Source organism: Ruditapes philippinarum, unplaced genomic scaffold (assembly GCF_026571515.1).
Source record: "Ruditapes philippinarum isolate M1 unplaced genomic scaffold, ASM2657151v2 ctg2125_1_1_1_1, whole genome shotgun sequence".
NCBI classification, from domain to species: Eukaryota; Metazoa; Mollusca; class Bivalvia; order Venerida; family Veneridae; genus Ruditapes; species Ruditapes philippinarum.
The window spans coordinates 259,006-284,077 of NW_026856260.1; the positions used below are offsets into that span (position 1 = coordinate 259,006).

General features: G+C 35.4%; 2 protein-coding genes across 2 annotated transcripts; one reads left to right on the forward strand and one right to left on the reverse strand.

Annotated features, from left to right (window-relative positions):
- Positions 1-385: 385 nt before the first annotated feature.
- LOC132746010 (uncharacterized) lies at positions 386-23,669 on the reverse strand. Its single transcript, XM_060735054.1, has 6 exons — positions 23,569-23,669; positions 11,003-11,126; positions 7,259-7,608; positions 4,352-4,484; positions 465-1,550; positions 386-432 (listed from the first exon to the last, which is right to left on the reverse strand). Exons 3-5 carry the CDS (start codon positions 7,593-7,595, stop codon positions 1,337-1,339), a joined length of 684 nt encoding a protein of 227 aa, XP_060591037.1. The 5' UTR covers positions 7,596-7,608; positions 11,003-11,126; positions 23,569-23,669; the 3' UTR covers positions 386-432; positions 465-1,336.
- LOC132745999 (uncharacterized) lies at positions 18,555-19,635 on the forward strand. The gene is made up of 2 exons (XM_060735031.1): positions 18,555-18,579; positions 18,653-19,635. The coding sequence occupies exons 1-2, from the start codon at positions 18,555-18,557 to the stop codon at positions 19,633-19,635; spliced, it is 1,008 nt and encodes a 335-aa protein (XP_060591014.1).
- Positions 23,670-25,072: the final 1,403 nt, after the last annotated feature.

The window sequence follows — 25,072 nt, forward strand, 5'->3', positions numbered from 1 at the left end:
TTCTTCCTAGTTTCATGAAGCTTACCTTCATCGTGTTCAATATGCAAAATTTCAAGAACAAATTAAGAGTGGATAGGTTTTTCCACTTCTTCTCTTAACCTGTGCATTTTTTTCTTGAAAATTTGGCTTATTTTTTATGAATTTAAAGTACCTTTATTTTCATTGAAAAAAATTAACTGAAGCGATAAATGGAATTGCATGTAATTATGTATTGTATTCAACAATAAAAAGAAAAATATTCAAGTACATGTTAAAATTTTAGAACATTTTCTAAGTCAATTTTTGACCTTCAAGTGTGGCCTTGACCTTAAGCTGGCACAATTTAGAGCGGACACAACATATTGTCTAGTATTGATTGTATGTAAATTTAAAGACTTAAAAAGGGGCAAAACTTTGTCATGAAACTTTACCTGCATATCTTACTTGTGACACCTCATATATCTTTTAAGTTTTACTTGTGACACCTCATATATCTTTTAAGTTTCAAGCAAATACCTGTGCTAGTTTCAGAAACATTAAAATACATGTTAAAATTTAAGAATATTTTCTAAGTCAATTTTTTACATTCAAGTGTGACCTTGACCTTAATTAGTGTAGGACTTACAGAGCAGACATGACATACTGTGTAATATTTGATTGTTTGATATTTGACCTTCAATTGTGACCTTGACCTTGAGCAGACACATGGGCAACATGGATTCTGCACATCCCCTTGTTGAGGTGAACATTTGAGACAAGTTTGAAGAAAAATTTTCAATTAGTGTAGGACTTACAGAGCTGACACGACATACTGTCTAATATTTGATTGTTTGATATTTGACCTTCAATTGTGACCTTGACCTTGATCTGACACATGGGCAACATGGGTTCTGCACATCCCCTTGTTGAGGTGAACATTTGAGCCAAGTTTGAAAAAAAAAATCATTCAATTGGTATATAGGATTTTTAGAGCTGACAAGATAATGGAGACGGACCGACCGACCAACGCGATAAAGCGAATCCATTACAGCCCCCCCCCCATCCCCACATTTTGTGGGGGGTATAAAAACAAGAATTCATTTACGTATGTATAAGTTATCTGCCCTTTAAATGACCTCAAATAAGTAGAAAATTCTGATTCAGGGGCAGATAACTCAAAAACAAGAACGGTGCCCCCAATTTTTTTTCCCACTTAAAATGTTTCTGTTATCATATTCTAACAAAATGCCAAGTTTAAAGAAACTCTATAGAACAGTTTTGATTTTGCCTATATGTATATATGAAAACTTCAGAAAACGTCTTTAACAAATAACTGAAAAATGACCCGGAACAACAGGCAAAAATGCCTGGTAGACACTTATTGTGAGGACATTATAGCATCGTTCTCAAACAGCCATACTTTATCACCAAGGTGACCAATCTTTTCTTCATCTGTGCAGTTGCCCTGGCTACTGTCTACAGACATTGGTGAGGAGTTAAACCCCTGTCTCGACTCTATGGCCTCCGGGATTGCCTGAGCATCACTGGTTTCACACACCGTTGAACAATGTGATGATCCCTCTGGTCCTGACCTTAAATTAGATATGAGGTACAATTCACCATAAACATTTGATCTTAGTTTGTTTTATATTACAAAAATACACTCAAAGTGATCACTGATACTTCAGCTTTATGTGAAAAAAAATTATGACGGGTTTTAATGTGATATATTTACATCCCTCGATTTTTTTTTATATATAAATAAATTAAAGTTATATAAAAGGTACTTATATTTCTATTTAGGTCAAGGCTGTATTATTTGATTGTTATATATATGAAGCAAATACTCTATGCTTTATATATTTACATAGGTCAATGCTAGTATGCAAATATATCTAAAGTATTGACTATTCATGAACGCTTACTTTTTGAGATTACTTTTTACCTCTCTTTAACTTCTGTCAAAAACCCATCAGTTAATATTTCAAGCAAAATAGGCAATTTCAACATCAGACCAAAGCTATTTAATTATTGAACAGAGATTTAATATATTAACCATACTGGATGTGTGTATTTGATTTGCTTTACTTTGAATATTGAAGAGACAATATGAATTCACAAAATACAACAAGAGAGCCATGATGGCCCTAGATTGCTCACCCAATTTACACTGCTAGTAAAGGTCAATTAAGACCTCAAACACTTGTTTTCCTTTGAGAAATGTTGTTAAATTTCGGCACCGCCCCAATAAAACAAGAGGGCCCTAAGGTCGCTCACCTGTATAAAGGCCCCCGAAGCGGGGCCAGTTTAAACCCCGGCTTTCATTTGAACAAACTTGGAAGACTTTTCACTACACACATATAATGAAAAACAATGACCTTTCTCCTTCCCCCCCCCCCCCCCGGCAGGGTCAATTTCAACCCAAGGGCTTTTATTTGAACAAACGTTGTAGACACTCACTAGAAGATGTTTCATGCTTAATATCTAAACTCTAGCTAATTGGGTTTTTTCAAAGTGGATTTTTTAAGTTTTTGCTATACACATAAAAGGAAAATCAATGATTCCCGGGGCGAGGCCAATTTTGACCACAGGGCTTTTATTTGAACAAACTTGGTAGACACTCATTGGAAGATGTTTCATGCTAAATATCTTAGCTCTAGCTCTTTGGGTTCTCTAAAAGAAGATATTTTAAGTTATTTACTATATGCATATAGGCAAAATCAATGACTCCCTGTGGTGTGGCCAATTTTGACCCTAGGGATTTTATTTGAACAAACTTGGTAGACACTCACTAGAAGATGTTTCATGCCAAATATCTAAGCTCTAGCTATTTGGGTTTTTTAAAAGAAGATATTTAAAGTTTTTTCTTTCGGTTGCCATGGCAACCAGAGTTCTGCATGAAATTAAATTCTTTGAACAATTATTAAAGGTGACCACGAAAAGATTATTCCTGTGAAGTTTGGATGAAATAGGCTTATTGGTTTATGATGTCATTTAAAGTAAAAGTTTATTGACGGACGCCGGATGGACGCCAGACGAAGAGCGATCACAAAAGCTCACCTTTGTGACAGGTTAGCTAACAAGAAGGGGGGCCGGGGGAGGCCCCAAGGGGGAAGGCTGAGCTTTCTTAAATTCTTTGATAGCCAAAAAGCCTGTGCATTTAAAAGGTAAAATTTTCTAATCCAAGAATGGCAAAAATTTTTTTTCAAATCCATATTGGCACTTTTAAAGCGCCTTTTGGAAGAGAATTAAAGATTACATGCTTCAAAAGCCTTATGTCCAAGTTTTAAAATATTTGAAGGGTTTTACAATTTAAATTTAACGTACTTTCAATAAAAGGCCCTTTTTCAACATATGCATGCGGTAAGGGTTAAAGGCTTTCTCCTTTTTATCAATGTTGTGTCAAGACGTCTGTTGAACAAGTATTTCAATTTTCGAAGTTGGTCCGGGATAAATGTGTAAACTGTGTGCACCTTTTGAAAATATTTGATATTACAAAATTTTTAACAAACCGTTTAATTTTCGTAACAAAAGGTGGGAGATTAATTCTGAACCAAAATGTTAAATAGATTAACAGTCTTCACTACATCTACAGAAGTGTGGAGAGACATGATGGTTTTTGAACAAGTTATTGCAATATTCAAAAGCCATATGTCAATAGGACTTTGAAAATATTAAACTAGTAACCAATTAAACTTTTTTTAACGTTAAAATCTTAAGTCGAAAAGGGCATAATTCGTCAAAATGCTTGATAGACTTACCTCCCCCGTCACAGGTTGGGGGGCATGATGGTGAACCCCTTGGAAATTTAAAATATTAATTGACTTGAAAATTTTAAAAATATTAAAAAACTGTAACATAAGTGGTTACGTTGACGCCGACGCTCGGGTGACTACAATAGCTCTACTTATTCTTATCGAATAGTCGAGCTAAAAATACATCAGGGGGGTGCCAGAGGGGGGATGTGCCCCCTTCTGATAGGGGGGTTTGAAGGGGTGCTGCAGCTTCCCTCATCCATAAGAAAATTTTGGACTTGTGAGTGGCCAAAAATGGCCTCAGGTCCATCTTAACCTAACATGTAACTGACACTGAAAGGCTATGACTCTATCTCAATCCAATGAATTGTTGCAGCAATTTGAAATCAGTTTTGATGGAAAAATCAATGCAAACTAGTGATTTTTGGCAGTTTTGAAACATCCCCTCATTGCAATGGTAACAGGAAATTAAAGATTGAGCATGCCATAACAGGGCTATGGTCCATTCAACATTTGTGCCAAGTTTCATCAGTATTGAAGTTTCATAGCAATTTGAACTTGTAACAGGAGGCTTTTCAATACTAACAGCCATTTTTCACAGTATGCTCATGCGGTAATGGGTTTAAAGGCTTTCTTACCTTGCTGATGGATCAAAGACTTCTTTCACAGACGTCTCAATTGACAAGTATTTCATTTCCTCTCGAAGTTGGTCACTGGTTGATTTCAACTGAGTAAACTGTGTGCCTATCTTCTTATTGATATTTTCTTTATCTATATATCATACAGAAATTTTTTTATACAAACCTGTTTAATTTCTTCGCTAAACAAAAGTGGTTTTGTGAAGATTGTATTAAATTTCTTGAAACCAAATAAAGTTAAATATGTATATAAACAGTCATTATACACTACATAAACATCAACCAACAGGAAAGTCAGAAGATGGAAAGAAAACAGACAAAGTTTTTAAAGGTTTTAATTTGGAGGAAAATAATCAAAATTATATAGAAATATTAATAATAGTAAAATCCGTTTTGTTTTTTTTTCAAAAGGTTTTGAAAAGTAATTAAACCTAAAGCAACCAATTAAAAAATTCTTATTCTTATTGATTCTGCATTAATCAAATACAAATTATCAAAAGTATTGTAGCCTAATGTACAGTATAACTGAAAGTATTGTAGCCTAATGTACAGTATAAGTGAAAGCATTGTAGCCTAATGTACAGTTAAACTGAAAGTATTGTAGCCTTATGTACAGTATAAGTGAAAGTATTGTAGCCTAATGTACAGTAAAACTGAAAGTATTGTAGCCTTATGTACAGTATAACTGAAAGTATTGTAGCCTAATGTACAGTATAACTGAAAGTATTGTAGCCTAATGTACAGTATAACTGAAAGTATTGTAGCCTAATGTACAGTATAACTGAAAGTATTGTAGCCTAATGTACAGTATAACTGAAAGTATTGTAGCTTAATGTACAGTATAACTGAAAAGTATTGTAGCCTAATGTACAGTATAACTGAAAGTATTGTAGCCTAATGTACAGTATAACTGAAAGTATTGTAGCCTAATGTACAGTATAACTGAAAGTATTGTAGCCTTATGTACAGTATAAGTGAAAGTATTGTAGCCTAATGTACAGTATAAGTGAAAGTATTGTAGTCTAATGTACAGTATAACTGAAAGTATTGTAACCTTATGTACAGTAAAACTGAAAGTATTGTAGCCTTATGTACAGTATAACTGAAAGTATTGTAGCCTAATGTACAGTATAACTGAAAGTATTGTAGCCTAATATACAGTATAAGTGAAAGTATTGTAGCCTAATGTACAGTATAACTGAAAGTATTGTAGCCTAATGTACAGTATAACTGAAAATATTGTAACCTAATGTACAGTTAGTATAACTGAAAGTATTGTAGCCTAATGTACAGTATAAGTGAAAGTATTGTAGCCTAATGTACAGTATAACTGAAAGTATTGTAGCCTAATGTACAGTATAACTGAAAGTATTGTAACCTAATGTACAGTTTAACTGAAAGTATTGTAGCCTTATGTACAGTATAAGTGAAAGTATTGTAGCCTAATGTACAGTATAACTGAAAGTATTGTAGCCTAATGTACAGTATAAGTGGAAGTATTGTAGCCTAATGTACAGTTAAACTGAAAGTATTGTAGCCTAATGTACAGTATAACTGAAAGTATTGTAGCCTAAAGTACAGTATAACTGAAAGTATTGTAACCTAATGTACAGTATAACTGAAAGTATTGTAGCCTAATGTACAGTATAACTGAAAGTAATGTAACCTAATGTACAGTATAGCTGAAAGTATTGTAGCCTAATGTACAGTATAAGTGAAAGTATTGTAGCCTAATGTACAGTATAAGTGAAAGTATTGTAGCCTTATGTACAGTACAGTACAGCCTAACATATCAAACTAAATTTTTTCTCTTTCACATTAATGGGGAAAAAAATACAATGTTTTTTGTTGTTTTTTCTTTGTTTTTTTTTGGGGGGGGAGCCAATTTTAAGACATTTATGTTATCTGTACAAAACTCATACTCAACAGAATGTGTGATGGATAGTTTGTTAGTTAGTACTGAAGTTACTGTAATGGATGGATGGATGGATTGATGGATAGACCGACTGACGGATGGAGAGATGTTCTAATAAATTGATACTTATGTGGCCATGCTATTGTTCTGCCATGCTATTGTTCTCTCCATTGTTCTTTTAGCCACTAAAAAGAAAATTATTGCCACATAAGAGACTGTATGAATAGAATATACAGTTATGTATTGTCCTCCTATCCACACAAGTATCCAAATATATGTTCAGACAGACAAACTGTGGACTTACCAAATGATACAGTACTTATGTGATTTTTCTTTGATCTTTTAAGTCTTTTTTAGTCACAAAGGACACACAAGAAAAACGAAATGAATAGGATCAACAAAAAATGTACCGTAACCTATTGCTCTCCTTGTCACACAAGTACCTCTGTCTTTTTACAGAACGACAGATGAGAATAACATAGAACAGAATAGGAATGGGATGAGACGAGATATGGGATTGGACAGTCACACGATGGGATGGGGATAAAATAGATAGATTTGTGCTTTCCAGTTTAACTGTAGTAATTGTAGTGTCTTAACAGCTAGTTAATGTATCATTTACAAAACAAGCATAAACTTCAACCACTAATTCATTTGTATCTTTATCACACACACGTGCCGCTTTTATGACACAGCCTGGCATATACTGTGATGTGACGTCATTTTCATTATTATAAACATAGGCTCAAGACTCGCTAAATGTTAGCATTATATTATAGGTGTGTCAATGAAAAATAGTTCTTTTTACTTCAAACTGTCTTTATTTTTGATATGAGATAAATAGAATATTAATTAACTCTTTCAATAAAATAATATTATGCTCGCCAAAGGCTTTCATAATATTAATTTATTCAACTTGTTCAATAAATTCAGAATTAAACTTACACTCATTCAATATCTTTTTTTTTACAAAATGGTACATTCATACATACCATCAGAAACATCTTTTATCCTGTGTTCATGATATTTTATTATCTTCTTCTGAAGATCTTTTCGTCCGATTTTTATCAAAAGATTTTCTAGAAAATCTGTGCACGTTCTTGAAATCAGTGATCTCTTGTCAAACAATGCTATTACATCAGCCCCATGTTTAAGGTGACAAACTTCACGTCTAGGGGCAAGTTTATCAGCTTGTATAGCAAGTTTAAGGCTGGCCAAGTCCTCAGATGTCAGACCAGATGAAATTTCCAATAACAATATGGCGTAAGGACTTGTTTTTCTCAGTGAATGTTTGGCAGCTGGCCCTATCTTGAATGTTAGGTTAGACATCTTCTAAAAATATCTGAAATTGGAAAAATGGGTCAAAGACAGAAAAGGCCGTGTTGCATATGTATACAAAATACCGTGAGGCTGTGATGTTACTTAAATTTTCTACCAATGACCATTGATGTTGAAAATTTAACTGTCGGTGAACCGTAAGTATATGAGCAACAGACCTGAAATGGAACCCAACAATATGGGACAACATGTCAATGCTGTGAACCACATATCAAGAGGCTGTGGTAAGTAGTTGCTGAAAAAACTGTTACGAAAATTTCCTACCATTGACCATTAATGTCAAAAATTTAACTAAGTCAGCAAACAGGAAGTGGATAAGCGACAGACCTGAAATTGAATCCCACTGTATGGGACAACATGTTTATGCTGTATGCCAAATATCAAGAGGCTGTGATAAGTAGCTGCTGAGAAAACTGTTACGAAATTTTTTTCCCCACCCAACATGCACCATACTATACTGGGATCCTACATGCTTACCGGACAATCAGTTTACCGGACAAAATAATCTGTTCTGCGCATTCCCAGATATTGAGGCCCTTAATGGGTTATTTTAGATAGGTTTTACTTTTAATTCTTCTCAACGTTACCTCAGGAGACAATCGTAACATATTTTAATAATAAAAAGTAATTTTAAATTTTGTTCAAACAATATCTAATTGTTGTCTTTTACAAAGAAATGCAAATTAAAAAACATATAAGGAAATGGGTTACGCCCATGGTAGGAAAATCTAAATGAAATGTACAAACAAGAGCGATCAGTGATCACATGTGTCGCCTCATGATGGCCAATTTCATGTTGGGAAAAGTTTTGTGACAGACGGACAGTGCACACCTATACTTGGTACTGATCATTCCTGTAAAGTTTGGATAAAATTGCACCAGTAGTTTATAAGGAGTAGTCCGGACCTGGCAACACACAGAAAAAAACACTTATTTATCAAAGGTCCATAACTCGGCCAAAAATCATTCAACCGGAAAACCCGTGAAATATGCGCAAGGACTTGAGCTACAGATCAATCCTGTAAAGTTTCATTGAAATTGCATTAGTGGTATAAGAGAAGTAGTCCAGACAAACTTTAAAAATAAAAATTATTAAAGGGTCATAACTCTGACAAAAATCATTGAACCGGAAAATGCTGACAATAATTCAGGGTTCGTACAGACATCCAATGCCAAAATTCAAGGACTTTTTAAGCACTATTTAAGCACGTTTTCCCATTTTTAAGCACATTTGTTGCACATATACCGACACAATCTTCAACCTATGATGGATAGTTTGTTCACCATTTTTTGTTAAATACACATTTTCTAACATTATAGAAGAACAACTAAGGGTGCATCAAGTACAGATTAGTTCAAAACAACTGCAATTTGTCCACTTACTGTTACCTTGAGTAAACATTTCATTGATTTTGATACTAAATTGGATCTTTTTTTTATTTTGTTAACCGTTGATTTTTATCAAAACTATGTCATTCTGTGATTCAAACATTTTCAAGCACATTTTTAGCAAATTTAAGCACTTTTTAAGCACTTTTCAAGAGAGTAATCAAATTCAAGGACTTTTAAGCACTTTTTTACATTTTTAAGCACTTTTTAAGAAAGAAACTCAAATTTAAGCACTTTTTAAGACTGTACGAACCCTGAATATGCACAACTAGACTTGATACTGATCATTCCTGTAAAGTTTGGATGAAATTGCACCAGTAGTTTATGAGAAGTAGTCCGGACAAGTTTTGTGATGGATGGACGGACAGATAGACGACGGAGAAGTGATCCCTATATGTCGTCACTTCTCCGTAGAGGCGACACAAAAATAGAGTTTATGGCTTTAGCAACATGCTACATTATGACCAAAAGGAAACTGTATGAGAAAGAACAGAATTCCATTTAAATATCAAAATGTGTCATACGTATAAGGATCATGAAGAATCAATATGTTAATTGAGTTAAAAGTGTTAATTTCAGTTACACCCCTATATTGGCCTCTTCGTAACAAGCATGTTTTAGTGACATACTGGGGTTTTCTAGTATGTTAACATTGCCATTCAATAGTTGTAGTTTCCTTGCTTAATTTCAATTTAAGACTTCAAAAAATTTTGAAACACAATGTCCAGTAAATTGAGTTGTCTACACGATTTTTTTCCCCTTTTAATGCCCTTCTTTAAAGACACATTTCTACAGTCAAATGTTTAATGTTTGATAAAGGAAAGTTTACCTATATTAGGAACCAACAATTATTTGGGTAAAATTTCATTCTTTTTTATTATTTAAAATAAAAGTTACAGCGAAAAAACATCATATTTTGTCCGGTAATATGTAGGATCCCAGTAACCTGGGTTTGCACCTGTGCAACCCGGCCAAAAACTATATGACCATATCAGTTTCCTCTAAAAGCCCTTCCTAACAACAATCTGTTATGTTCTTATGAAAGCAATGCCCCTTGTGGGTCCTTGACCTTGGTGACCTTTACCTTCAACCTCTAGTATATCTGACATCAACCTACATGATTGACGGAAATGCAGGTGAAAGGACTTCTTTATTATGGTCAATTTAAAAATTTTGTTAAAAACAACAGACTGACATACAGACTACAGTGAATACATTATGTCCTCCAAATCTGGATGCATTTAAATGTGTGCATCAAATTTATATAAAGGTATTATTAATTAAGCTTTGGACTTACTTAACTATAAATTAGAAATATTTATAATCCATTTGTATGATTTCAAGAAGTAAATAGTAAGAACTATAGTAAGAATAGTACAAAAGTTATCATTCCTAACAACCAATAACTTGTTTGGTAAGTCCAAAATATTATTAGTTATAAAGATTGTTGACAGGTTATAAACGGCTGTTTGTAAATATAACGAGCTGCTTTGCGAGGGTTATATTGCAAACAGCTGTTTATATACGGCCATATAACCTGTCAACAATCTTTATAACGAATTTATAATACAGCAAACATCATTTTTTAGAGAAAGTAAGATTTCTTTATGAATCGACAACAGCCGTGTATATAAAACTATATAAACGTCACGATTATCCAATGAAAAGCGACGTTACAAACGTGCAGTATTATAACAATTATCGGCAATAATTTAGATCAATTAAAAGATTAATTGTTTATCCCTGTGGCTTCCTGAGCGAAGGTGTCAAAAATTGTAATTAGCAACTGGCCAGCATAAATTAAATCCGCCTGCAGACAATCTTTAACCCGATTTAATGCACCATAAAAAAATTACCACTAAATATGAGGTGATAAAATCCATACTTAACATAACTTCTATTCTGCAACTGATTTAATTTATGAAGCCTTAATACTTCGAACAAGGGTAAATCTAAATGCCCCCCCCCCCAAAGTGGGGGCACAAAAAAACTTATAATTTCAGACATACCAGATGATAGATGATAGAATGATTGTGCCAGATGCTGAAATACTTGTGTAAGTCCTTCTCTTCACCACCAAGTCCTGGTAGAGATGCTCCGGTTTTAGCTGCTTGTAACTCTTTTATTGGAGATCTAAAATATACAAACATAATCACAGACTTGACAAAATGTAACCTTGAATATTTGAATGGTTTGATTTGACAAATATATTTGTTTTATTAATTATCAAATGCTTCTTTTTTAAAACTAGATTCTCAAAGGAAACAAAAGGGCTTGACAGATACAGACAAGAGCTGTCACACAAGTGACAAATGCCCCCAAAAAGGTTTCTTAAGCATGCAGGTATTATGAAAAGAAAAGAGAATGAAAGTAACTAATTGCTTAATATTGTTCTTGTGAAATAAAGTGCTATTTATAGCAAACTTAACACTTTAGGACAAGGGTCTTGGATGTGACACAACATCATAATGTGGTAGACATTTATGCCAAGTTATTTTAAAATCCTTCAATGCATGACAATGTTACAGTTTGGAAACTAATGTGTACCTTCTATCTTCTTATGAGCATAAGTACCTTCAAACTATTAGTGTGACCTTGTCCTTGCAGGATTCGTACAGACATCTAATGCCAAAATTCAAGGAATTCTGCAGCACTATTTCAGCATGTTTTCCCATTTTTCAAGTACATTTGTTGCACATATATCAACACAATCTTCATCCTAAGAAGGATAGTTTATTTGCCATTTTTGTTGAATTTTTCTGGCCACAATCTTAAGATTATTATAGAAGAATAACAAAGGGCGCATCAAAAACAAATTAGTTCAAAACAACTGCAATTAGTCCACTTACTATTACATTGAGCAAACAATTTCATTGATTTTGATGCTAAATTGGATTATTCTTTTGATTTTGACTTTTATCTACAATGTCATTCAATCATTTTCAAGCACATTTTTAGCAAATTTAAGCACTTTTGAAGCAGTTTTCAAAAGAGTAATCAAATTCAAGGACTTTTAAGCACTTTTTACATTTTGAAGCACTTTTTAAGAAAGGGACTCAAATTTAAGCACCTTTTAAGACTGTACAAACCCTTCCTGGTTGGAACATGGGTCTTACACACAACACGTCATCTTGATGTGGTAGACATTTGTGCCAAGTTATTTCAAAATCCTTTGATGCATGACAAAGTTATTGTCCGAACACAAATGTGTGTATGTATAATCTCTTATTGTGATCGCGTGAACCTTCAGAATATGATAGCGTGAACCTTCAGAATGTAAGTTTGAAAAGGGACTTCTTGGACACGACACAATATTGTCATGTTATTCATAGTTATTTCAATGCAGGACAAAGTTACAGTCTGGACATGATTGTTGTGTAAGTGGGGACAGACAGACGGACATGAGCCTAAGCCGTGACACATCGTCTTGATGTGGTAGATATTTTGCCTAGTTATTTTAAAATCCTTTGATGCATGACAAAGCTACAATCCGGATACAAACGTGTGTACCTATAAACTCTAATTGTGATAAAGTGAAACTTCAAAATAGTAGTGTGACCTTGACGTTTGAGGTAAGGACATGATTATTGGACGTGACACATTGTTTGGATGTGGTAGACACTTATGCCAAGTTATTCTAAAATCCTTCCATGCATGACAGTTACAGTCCGGACACAAATGTGTGTACCTATAAACTCTTATTTTGATAAGTGAAACTTCAAAATGTTAGTGTGACCTTGACCTTTGATGAAGGGACATGACTTTTAAACCCGACACATTGTCTCTATGTGGTGGACATTTATGCCAAGTAATTCTAAAATCCTTCGATGCATCATGCATGACAAAGTTACACCCCGGACATAATTGTGTGTACCTATTAATTTTAATTGTGATAATATGAAACTTCAAAATGTTAGTGTGACCTTGACCTTTGAGGAAGGGACGTAATTCTTGGACACAACACATTGTCTTGATGTGGTAGACATTTATCCCTAATTATTTAAAAAGCATTTGATGCATGACAAAATTACTGTCTGGACACGAATCATCGAATGTGTGTACCTATTAACTCTAATTGTGATAATTTTAAACTTCAAAATGATAGTGTGACCTAGACCTTTGAGGTAGGTTCTTGAACGCGACACATTGACTTGATGTGGTAGACATTTTTGCCAAGTTATTTCTAAATCCCTCAATGTATGACAAAGTTACAGTTCGGTGGATGCACAGACGGATGGACGTTCCATTTAAATGGACAAAGGGGCCATTTCTTTTGTTATTTTCTTCTGTTAAATAGTATAATAGAGGGCCATGGACCCTTATTCTATTGCTACAGAATGCTAGGGTGAGACATTTTCGATGCAAACTATGGCTGCACTGAACTGCTCTGGGGTAGGGCCTAGGGCTACTGCAGGGTTCCAGTGGGATACCGTCCTAGGAAAGAATGAAAACTTAAAGCAGTCTGGAGTTGCTGTGAATAACCTATAATATAAGGGATGGCCATGGCATGATGTTCGAGAGAGGGATGTCAAATATTCTTCTGTGGGGATAGCAACCAGACCATGGTGAATCTTATAGAAAAGGGATAACCTAGCATCTACACGTCTCAGTTCCAGTTTTCTAAGCTTAAGGGAGTGAAGCATGTCAGTGACGCTATAGGTCTGACCATAATTGACGCGATAGCTCAGTTGGATAGACCACTGGCTGTCACTCATGAGGTCCTGGGTTCCAACCTGAGAAACCCTTGGGATTTTTCAGAGACACTCTCAGTGTTTCCTACCTAACTTGAGGTGTACTGGTAAGAAATCCAGGTAATCCTCGCATGTATCAGTGCTATACACTGGGCATGTAAAAGAACCAAATGGTCTATTCAATAAGAGCTAGGGCCTGGTTCCCGGATTTCCCTTGTATCTCATAGCTGTCTATAAGTGACTATTCTAGAGTCATGTCTTCGTCCCCGCGAAGGGTTAGACATTAACAGAAGATAGATAGATAATCAAGCTTAATCCAACGGGCTGCTCTTCTTTGGACATTTTCGATCTGATCTATTTGTGTTTTGGTGTAGGGAAACCATACTTCGGAACCATATTCAAGCTGGGGTCTGACTAATGTCTGGTAAGCAATGAACTCAATGGATTGGGATTTAACCTTTATGTTTCTTTGTAGGAATCCTAAGGCTTGGTTTGCTTTCTTAGATGTCCTGTCTATATGGGCATCCCACATGAGGTTTTCTGATATATCCACGTCTAGGTATTTAGCTGAGGTAACCTATTCTAATTAGACTCGATGGAGGTAGTATTGTGTTGGGATAGGATGTTTCCTTTTTGCGACGTGGATAACTTGACACTTGGAGGGGTTAAATTCCATATCCCGCTCCAATTCCAACTTTTCTAACTGATTTAGGTCTTTTGGAGGGTTTGGAGGGTGACTGATTGGTTTGCAGATGTCAGAGAAATGTGTATTGTTTGTTTGTTTCATTTTACGCCTTTTCCCAACAGTATTTCAGTCATATAGGCGGGTAGTTTCCTAACCATCGTTCCTGGAGAGTTACACCAGTCCTAGACTACCTTCCTCCGCGCTAAATTTATATTGCACTGTCGTCTGCAAACAAGCGGACCTGGGAATTTACGTTTTGTGAGAGGTCATTAATATAGGCAAAAAACAGAAGGGGTCCTAGAACAGAGCTATGGGGGACACCAGAGGATACTGGGATGGGGTTAGAGCAGCTGCCATTTAGCACAACAGACTGCTCCCTGTTATCTTGAAAACTTTTAACCTATTTTAGAGTTTGACCTCTGATTCCATAGTCATGTATCAGCAGTACTTTCTCATGACTGACCTTGTCAAAAGCCTTACTGAAATCTAAAAGAAAAAAGATCTACTTGTTCTTTCTCATATACTGCGGTGACCAGGTCATTTACCACTATGGAACACAAAGTTTCCTCTTCCATTGTTAAACACTTCACCAACCATAACATCCTTTACCACTTCCAACATGGTTTCAGGAAAAAAATGTCACGTGTTACGCAACTTGTTATGCAATGCCTTCCATTATTAAATAATAGCAGTCTTCAAAATTAACATTTTGAAGTTACTGGCCATTTGGGCCAGTAACATTTGAGAAGTTACTCCCCCGAAACCAACTTTATTAGCCCAAATAAATTTTTCAAATTTTGATGGATTTTTTTCTTATCTTTAATGCTGAAGGTAAATAAAGGAAACAAAGGGAAATCCAATACAAGTCTTGTGTCATAATTTATTTTATTGTTATTCCCTGCTGTACATTAAAATCATTTTTCACGGTTAATACTGTCGTGTTCATATCTAAATAGATGAGTCTGACCTTTAGAAATTTAGTAGTATGTAACCAACAACAACAACAACGAACATGCCGTCAATAAAGTTATAAAGTGAAAGCGACTTATTTTATTGTGAATCCAAACAAACACACGTGCTGTGTACTTGTTTTTCATGCTATATGATGCATGAACATTAAATCTGGCGACGAGGATAATAAACTGTCTTCAAAATGGCTACTGCGTTACCAAATTTCGAGCAATTTCAGGCCGGATGTGCACCGGATGCTGCCGTCAAATTTCGAAAATGGCTTCAAAAATTGGAAAATCTAATGTGCGCTATGGACATCAGTGACGATAAGCGCAAAAAGGCACTGCTCTTGCATTATTGTGGTGAGGAAACGTATGACATATATGACAGTTTCACTGACGCACAAAAGGGGATTGGTGCAACAAGGGTCGTAAGTGCAGATCCAGAGGTCACCGAGTCATGTGAATATGAAACGCTGAAAAAAACATTAACTGATTATTACACTCCAAAGAAGAATGTTACATTTGAAGTGTACAAGTTTTGACAAATCAGGCAGGAATCTGGTGAGACCATTGACAATTTTTACGCTCGGTTACGAACACAAGCAAGTTTGTGTGACTTTCATAACAAGGATACAGAAATCCTAAACCAGATCGTTCAAGGATGCACATCATCCAGGCTCAGAAGGCGGGCCTTACGGGACAACTATGACTTAAACAAAATAATTGACGAGGCCCGTGCGTTGGAACTCAGTGAAGTTCGTGCTTCAGAAATGGAGGGTAAACCGGCAGTTAACGCAATGTCCATGGGACAAGTCCGTGGTAGGGGTCACTCTCGTGGATCTAGGCGTGGCTTTACTTCTCGTAGGGGTTCTCGCTCACGTCTTCGGGGACACTCTAGCAGTGGAAATTCTAAATGTGGAAACTGTGGCAATTCGCTTACCAATCACAAAATTTGTCCTGCAAAAGGAAAGACTTGTAGATACTGTAACAAACCGAATCATTTTGCTAGGGAATGTCGTCTACGAATTTCCAAAGAAGGTCAACATGTGAATTTTACAGACAATGACAAACCCAGTGTTAGTGTGAATAATGTAAACAACGATGAGAGTTCAGATAATGATTATTATGATGATGACAATTTCATTTTCAATGTTAATATGTCAAATGCTAGCTCACCATGTGTTAATGCTAAGGTTTTTAATATTGATGTGAATTTTCTTGTAGATACTGGTTCTACTTGCAACATTATTAATCTTGATGTGTACAACAAATTTTTCAAGAAACCAGTGTTATGTCACCCTGTTCCAAACATTTTTCCGTATGGTTCAAAGGTATCGCTACCCTGCTTGGGATACTTTACTGGCACAATTAAATTCAAAGATAAAACTGTAAAAACTGAAATTTATGTAGTAGACTTTATTGAAACGAGGCACTCTAAATGTCTGCTAAGCTCTTCTACTGCTCAAAGTCTTGGTATTATCCACTTTACATATGCTTCTTCTGTCTCTATGCCCAGCAATAATTTTGTTAGTAAGATTGCAGGTCAGTTTCCAGAGCTGTTTGATGGTGCTATGGGGAGGATCAAAGGCGTAGAAGTCAAGTTACACATTGATGAGACGGTGCAGCCAGTTTCTCAACCTCACCGTAGAATACCTTTCCACATACGTAAAGATGTGGAGAAAGAGCTCAAGAGTCTGGAGGACCTTGATGTGATTGAGCCAGTTTCTGGTCCTACACCGTGGGTCAGTCAGGTAGTTGTTGTCCCTAAAAAGTCTTCTGGAGTTAGGGTTTGCATTGATATGCGCCAGGCTAATCGGGCTATTCTTAGAGAAAAGCATCCCATGCCTACCATTGAAGACTTAATGACTGAGCTCAATTCCTCTACAGTTTTTAGCAAACTTGACCTCTCTAATGGCTATCATCAGCTTGTCCTTTCAGAGCCCTCTCGTTACATCACAACATTTAGTACCCATGTTGGTCTACGTCGTTATAAACGTCTGTTATTTGGGGTAAACGCTGCCTCAGAGATTTTTCAGAAAGTTATTTCTGATTTGATTTCAGGTATTCAAGGTGCAAGAAACTTGTCAGATGATATTATCATACATGGTAAGACGCAAACAGACCATGACCGTGCGCTCATGCAGACATTAGAGAAACTTCGCAGTTCAGGGGCCAAATTGAACAAAGACAAATGTGTCTTTTCTGTTAATAAAATCACTTTCTTTGGCCATGTTTTCAGTAGTCTTGGTGTTTCTGCAGACCCTCAGAAAATCAAGGACATAATAGGCCGCTCACCACCATCTAATGTTGCTGAGATTAGATCATTTCTTGGTATGACCCAGTATTTCTCTAGATTTATACCCCGCTATGCAACACTGACCGAACCTCTCAGGCGCCTTACACGTCAAGATGTGCTGTGGTGCTGGTCAGAAAGGGAAGACGAAGCATTCAACAAGCTGAAAGCTTGTCTGGCAAGTACCGAAGTCATGGTGTATTTTAATCCTGATAAACCCACTGAAGTTCTAGTTGATGCTTCCCCCGTTGGTGTATCCGCAATTCTTACCCAAGATGGGAAAGTTGTTAGTTATGCTAGTCGGGCATTGACCGACGTGGAGCAGAGATACTCCCAGACTGATCGGGAAATGCTGGCTGTTGTTTACGGAGTTGAACACTTCCATTTATACCTGTTTGCTTCTGAGTTCAAGGTGGTTTCGGACCACAAGCCGCTTCTTGGTATAATTGACAGTAAGAAACCTGCTTCTGCCAGAATGGAACGTTGGCGACTTCGATTGATGCCATATCAGTTCAAACTCGAATACCGACCAGGCCGAGATGAGTTGAATCCAGCCGACTATATGAGTCGACATCCACATGATAAGCCTAAGCGCGATAACGCTGCTGAAGCTTATGTTGCATACATCAGTCATAACGCTGTGCCTAAGTCACTGACTTTTGACGAAGTCCGTGCTGCTTCACGCAAATGTCCTACTTTGCAGAATGTGATGTCTGCCATTCAGACTGGCGATTGGTGGAATGATCTACTCTAATTCCGTATGTTCGCTTCCGAGACGAGCTCTCAATCTATGATGGTGTTATTTTAAGAGATCATCGTTTGGTCATTCCAGCCCAATTACAAGACAGGGTTGTTGATATTGCTCATCAGGCCCACCAAGGCATAGTCAAGACGAAGCAGCTCCTCCGGGAAAAAGTCTGGTTTCCTTCTATTGACAAAATGGTTGAGGAGGCTGTGAAAAGCTGTATTCCATGTCAAGCATCATATCCTGGACATAACAAGAGAGAACCTATATGTCCCACTGTTCTGCCTTCTAGCCCTTGGTCTGAATTGGCTGTTGATTTTTTCTGGTCCATATCCATCTGGTCAGTACATCCTAGTAGTTGTTGATGAACATAGCAGATATCCCGAAGTTGAGATTGTACATTCCACATCGGCAAAGGTTGTAATTCCCAGACTTCAAGGCATATTTGCACGTCAAGGGTTCCCAAAAGTCTTGAAATCTGATAATGGTCCGCCTTTTCAAAGTCAGGAGTTCGCAGACTTTGCCAATGCTTGTGGTTTCAAACATCGCCGTATCACTCCGCTGTGGCCGGAAGCGAACGGTAATGTGGAACGGTTTATGGGCACTTTGAACAAGTTTGTTAGAGTTTGCGTGTCAGGAAATAGAAATTGGAAGTCTGAACTTAATCAATTTCTTATGCAATATAGGGCAACACCCCACTCATCAACCAAAATTTCTCCGTTTGAAGCTCTAACCGGTAGAAAAATGAGTTTTGGTCTCCCAGATATTCCCAAGTCTGATCAAGCCCCAGTCTCTGATAGCATAGTAAACAATGATGCTATGAGTAAAACCAAGATGAAGGCCTATGCTGACCAAAGACGACACACGTCGGAGTCTAGTCTCAAACCTGGAAATCATGTCCTGGCAAAACAGCCAAAGCTAAATAAACTTACCCCACCGTTTGATCCAGATCCTTACACTGTAATTGAGAAAAAGGGTAGTATGGTAACTGCAGAGCGGGATGGCCGTTGTTTAACCCGAAACTCTTCATTTTTTAGGCCAATCAAAAATGCAGTGATGCTGGAGGATGAAGAGGAATATGAAGCCCCTCAAGCCTCTAGTCCAGAATCTAGTATCCCTGCTGCTCCTGAATTAGTATCTAGTCCTGAATCTAGTCTCCCTTCTGCTCCTGATATAACTCTTGTACCTGTCACTCCAAGGAGAAATCCTCCTCGCTCTACTCGTTCTGTCTTGCCTCAGAAGATGAAAGACTATGTGATGAGTAAACCTAAATGAGCCTTTAAGTAGTTTCAAGATTTTTAAAATTGTTGTTTTCTCTTAATGTTAATCATTAAGTAACATTTGCATAAATTTAATCAAAGTTCATTTTTGATAATAGTTAATTCTTTTCATGATTATTCAAGTAAAGTTCTCTTAATTGTTTATTGAATACAAAGCTGTGGTTATATTCCCAATTTAGTATTCTGATGGATATAACTTTCAAGTATAAACCTTTAATGTTTTTCTTATTTTAAGGTCAAACAATGAATATTCTATTAGGTATATTACTGAATTACTGAATATCTTTAGATAGTTGATTCTGTTTGTTTGTAACATTTAAAATATTATGATTTCATTGTATTATTGGTTCAACAGCAAGTAAGTTTATGACCATTTAAGACAGTAGTGTTTGAAGTATTTCACGTAAGAAAATGATATGTGTAATTTCAGTGACATTTTGTAACCATTTTATATGTTTGATAACTAACCAATGGATATAAATATGTGCTTAACACCATAGACAATAATTGAATAACTGTGTTGAATACTAGAGACATTATCATTGTTGATGTTCCTCATGTGGTATGACTTTAATTCAAGGTAGGGAGGAATGTCGTGTTCATATCTAAATAGATGAGTCTGACCTTTAGAAATTTAGTAGTATGTAACCAACAACAACAACAACGAACATGCCGTCAATAAAGTTATAAAGTGAAAGCGACTTATTTATTGTTGGTCCAAACAAACACACGTGCTGTGTACTTGTTTTTCATGCTATATGATGCATGAACATTAAAAATACGATAAGAAACTTGTCATTTGACAATCGAAAACGGAACATAAACAAAGTTGGTTCCCAATAAATTACTCGCTTTACATGGCTAATGGAAGAAAGCTTCTATATTTCATATCCGTATATTAAGAAAAAGCGACGTATTTTATACTTGTGTTGCAAGAGTTGCTCCACTTTTCTACCGAAAAGAAAACAATATAAAGTAAATAAACAAATAAAATTCCCACTCCTATTTCATTTTCCCCTCCAAAGTGGGCACGACCCCTTCCCCCAAGTGAAATAAAAAAACACTGTGCAATTTATTATGGCTGCATTGTTTTGTTTAAGATTTTTGTTTCTGAAAAACACTACTAGTATATCTGTAGTATACATGTATATCTTTAAAATATACATGTAATCTTTTTTCCAGCTTCTATCAGTCAATACCTGTTTATACGACAGCACGAGTCCTGTTTTATCAGGTCTCAACCCGGTACGGAATTAGACATTGGAGACCCGTTGTTTAGTCTAGAAAGTGTTGTTCCTATAAATTTTAAGTGGTCCAATTTAAGTAATATCTAGCTTGATTGGTCATAATTAAAGTGTATTTACTGCATCTGTGTAGTTTTTTGTGTTATATGGTGACTTTTAAAGTCGTCTTTTTTGTGTATTCTCTAGGACCTCATTTGTTGGCGGAAGGATTAAAGATGTACTACCCACCACTTGTCAGGAGTTTTTTAAGTGGTTAATTTAAACAGTGTTACAACAGAATGAAGATTTCTGAAAAAAAGTAGATCACAGGGACCCAGCACAGTGTTGGGATAGTGTAAAAAAGTAATTCTAAAAAAAAATATAAACTGTATATATAATATATAGACAAGGGGTTGAACTCGCCAAATCGGCCGAATGCCCCCAGTCCAGTATAAGTCAAAATTGCAAAGTCATTCTTGCGTAAATCATATAAAGCTATATATCAAATTGCAGCTAAATGACATCACTAGACGTTGACAATAACATTACTGTCCCCACTTAAACCGTTTTTGAACAACAAACCGATATTTCGGATGAAACATCGTATTTTTGCTAGGTCGGACACAACCGTGCAACCTGTCCCCACTCGATTTTCTACGTGTAAAAACGCAATTCCAAACCATGTCATTATACCAACCCGCAATAAATCGATAAAACAAAACAAAATAAACAACTTACCGCTGGAAATTGTTCCAAAACCAATCAATTATAGCAAACATTCATTTCTTTTTATTTCTCTTCCGTTAAAATATTTTTTTGAAGCCATGATACATACTCGGCAACGGTTGTAAGACGTCGTTTGATTGGACGATACTGTGACCCAGCAATGCTTTGTATTTTAATCTACCAATGAAATAATCCGTTTCAAATTGGTCACGTGATAGCCAATGGATGCTGATTACAACTTTCATTTTCACATAGATTTTGTAATATACCAAGAGAATTAAGAGTGTGTAATTTATGCAATAATAGCTCACTTGGTGATGAATATCATTATTTATTTAATTGTCAATTCTTTAATACTGATAGAAAAAAATATATTACTAGAGAGTATAGTACTAATGTTAATTCAATCAAGTTTTCTATGTTAATGCAGGGCCTTTTTACCCATCTTTGCTGTAGCCTGTATCAGGCTACTTCCCCAAGCCAAATTACTACCTTTTTTCCCCAAAAAACAGTCTAAAATTCCCCTTCTGGCAAATATTTCCCCTTTAACTGAAGAATAAAACTTGTAAACAAACTTTCTTGTTTAAAAATAGATAATTGTTTTGTCCAATGAAAGCTAATAATTCAATAACGCAATACAGTGTAAACTGATAATAATGTACCCTCTGAATCAAACCAAGAACCCTCACATGACCAATGTAAAATACTATAAATAGGAAATATGAGTTAATATAAAGGGGCAATAAATTGATCTGTAAAAAATGTCTTTTACATCTGTTGGACAGAAAGCTTAGTACTAAAGTAAACCTTACATGTGATTGGAGGAAGATATGCAAATAAATTATGATATTCCTCTAAAATGTGTGAAAATAAGATATTTTCCCCAAAAGTGTGAAAATCACGCATTTTTCCCCACAAAAAGGGCTAGGGCGCCTTCCCCAAAACTAGTGAAAAGGCCCTGTAATGAATAGCACAGATAGGAGTATATTGTTAAAACTTGCAGTATTCTATAAAAAAATTATTTCAGCATTTAAGTAACTGATAACTAAGCTTATTTTCATAATGTAACACTTTCATTTTTTATTTATATTTGCCATGTAATACATCAGCATATTTCGTGGATATCTCTTTATATGTCATACTATATGTATATATTATTGTATATGTGACTGATGCCTCTATGAGGCCAAGCATTTTCAATAAACTGTTCAAACTGTTCAAACATTCAGGAATTAGTTGTTTACAGACGCTATAAAACATTTTAAAAATCAATTTCCGGCGGTAAGTTGCTTCTTTTGTTTTGTATTATCGATTTTTTGCGGGTTGGTATAATGTCATGGTTTGGAATTGCGTTTTTACACGTAGAAAATCGAGTGTTGACAGGTTGCACGGTTGTGTCCGACCTAGCAAAAATACGATGTTTCATCCAAAATATCGGTTTGTTGTTCAAAAACGGTTTAAGTGGGGACAGTAATGTTATTGTCAACGTCTAGTGATGTCATTTAGCTGCAATTTGATATATAGCTTTATATGATTTACGCAAGAATGACTGCAATTTTGACTTATACTGGACTAGGGGCATTCGGCCGATTTGGCGAGTTCACCCCCTTGTCTATATATTATATATAAAGTATATTTTTTTTTCTAGAATTACTTTTTTACACTATCCCCAACACTGTGCCGGGTCCCTTCGAAGTAGATGGGTAACACATTATATTTCGGCCATCATTTGACTTAGATAGTGTTGATGTTCAAAGGTGAAGATAGTATTTAATTCAACAAGAACAGTGGAATCCAGAATTAAGCCTCAAACTGTCAAATGTGACTGATTTACTATAGAACAAAGAGTACGAAAATTCACTGGGCCGAGACCATCAGTGTTGATCTGTTTATAACCATTTTATAAATCTAGTATATTTTGGTAAGCTAAACGTATGAAGCATATTTTACAATCTGGTCAAGATTTTTTATTTGCATACCTTGTCTTGTAATACAACACCACTAAGCTATCTAAAATCTGTTATAAAAGTTCTGAAAAAAACTGTAACCGAGCTTGTCAAATATGGCGCTAACTGAACACATTAGACGAATAATAATTTGTGAATATCGTTGTCGGCAAGCATGGCGAAGTGTCCTTGTAAATTACTTTAATCATAGGGGCCTACAATATTATATTCCTACAAAAAATAGCAGAATAATCAGAGATTTATATTGCATATAGGTCTGTTGAATTAACTAGCTTACATTTTATGACACCCCCGCATACATTGACTATCTAACAGTGTACATGTACTGTACTATAGCTAGATCTACTGCATTACTGTATAAATTTCGAAAATGTCTTCTATCTAGTGAACTTTTGTGAAAAACTTTGACATAAGAGTTTCGACAAGGAGCATTCCTGTGTCGTGTGAAGTTTTGACAACATTGAGTGAATGATTTAGGAGGGGTGTCATTAAAAGGGTAGTGGAGGCCAGTGGACGTACAGACGGACAAACAATTTGAAAACGGATAGACGCGGGGAAAATGAATCTTTACAGTCAAATGTGCATAGATCTATTTAAAATAATCCAACTTATTGTTGTTCGTGTTGAGATACTGTGCTATTTTGTATGTATATCTCCTCTCTACCTAGACCGAGGTCAACAATTAGAATCTAGCTTTGGATTATCAAAATATCTTGACTAAGAGGGTGTTAAGATGTTGTCCTTTAATTAAAGTTTTATCTTTAGGACACCTTAATTCAAAGAACAAAGTTCATCTTAGGGCTATTATTCTAAATGACATGACTAATGTTTTGTGACAAGACCATTGTGATATCACAACGTGACATATTAGTTGCTTCCATGCAGGATAATACATTTGTACATGTATACATGATTATACATTTGTCAAATAGTCAACATGTCCTTCTTATAGCCCTATATGTGATTTGTTTCTTTGATACAGCTGGATAGTTTTGCAATTGTTGTAAAATTGAAGTTTATGACAAGATTATGATTCTTTGATAAAATTTTGAAACGAAAATTCGATATCAAAATACTTTCTGAAAGTTTTGTATGTTGTTGGGACTTTTCAAAATGCAAGCCCTTTTAACCTCGATCCAGATTCATATACTAGTTTACAATAATTAATTTGCTTGAAAACACATTTAAAAGTAAAATATCTTGAAGGAAGTAAAGAAAGCAATCAATCTGATTAAAATCAGCTCCTAATTAACGTTACTTTAAATATGCAAGAAATAACTTAATGAATTACCATAAAACAGATTAAAATATGCAAAGATAACCCTTACAGCATTAGTCACACAGTAGAACTGTGGTGATAATCAGTCATTAATTGTACAAAACGTGCAAATTATCACTTAAATGATTAATACTTTTACTATTCTTCAAGTCTTAGTACATTTTTTGCAAGTTTTATTTTCTAAATTATTATAATATCATTTTTATAAGTTTTCAATATTATGTTATATTTTATTCA

Excerpts from the sequence above, each read along its gene's own strand:
- LOC132746010 (XM_060735054.1), bottom strand. The coding sequence starts at position 7,595 with ATGTCTAACCTAACATTCAAGATAGGGCCAGCTGCCAAACATTCACTG. Across the intron at positions 4,485-7,258 it reads GATAAAAGATGTTTCTGATG|ATAAAGAAAATATCAATAAG; the intron begins GTATGTATGAAT and ends TATGATATATAG. Across the intron at positions 1,551-4,351 it reads GTCTTTGATCCATCAGCAAG|GTCAGGACCAGAGGGATCAT; the intron begins GTAAGAAAGCCT and ends ATCTAATTTAAG.
- LOC132745999 (XM_060735031.1), top strand. The coding sequence starts at position 18,555 with ATGGTTGAGGAGGCTGTGAAAAGCT. Across the intron at positions 18,580-18,652 it reads TGAGGAGGCTGTGAAAAGCT|CCCTTGGTCTGAATTGGCTG; the intron begins GTATTCCATGTC and ends TCTGCCTTCTAG.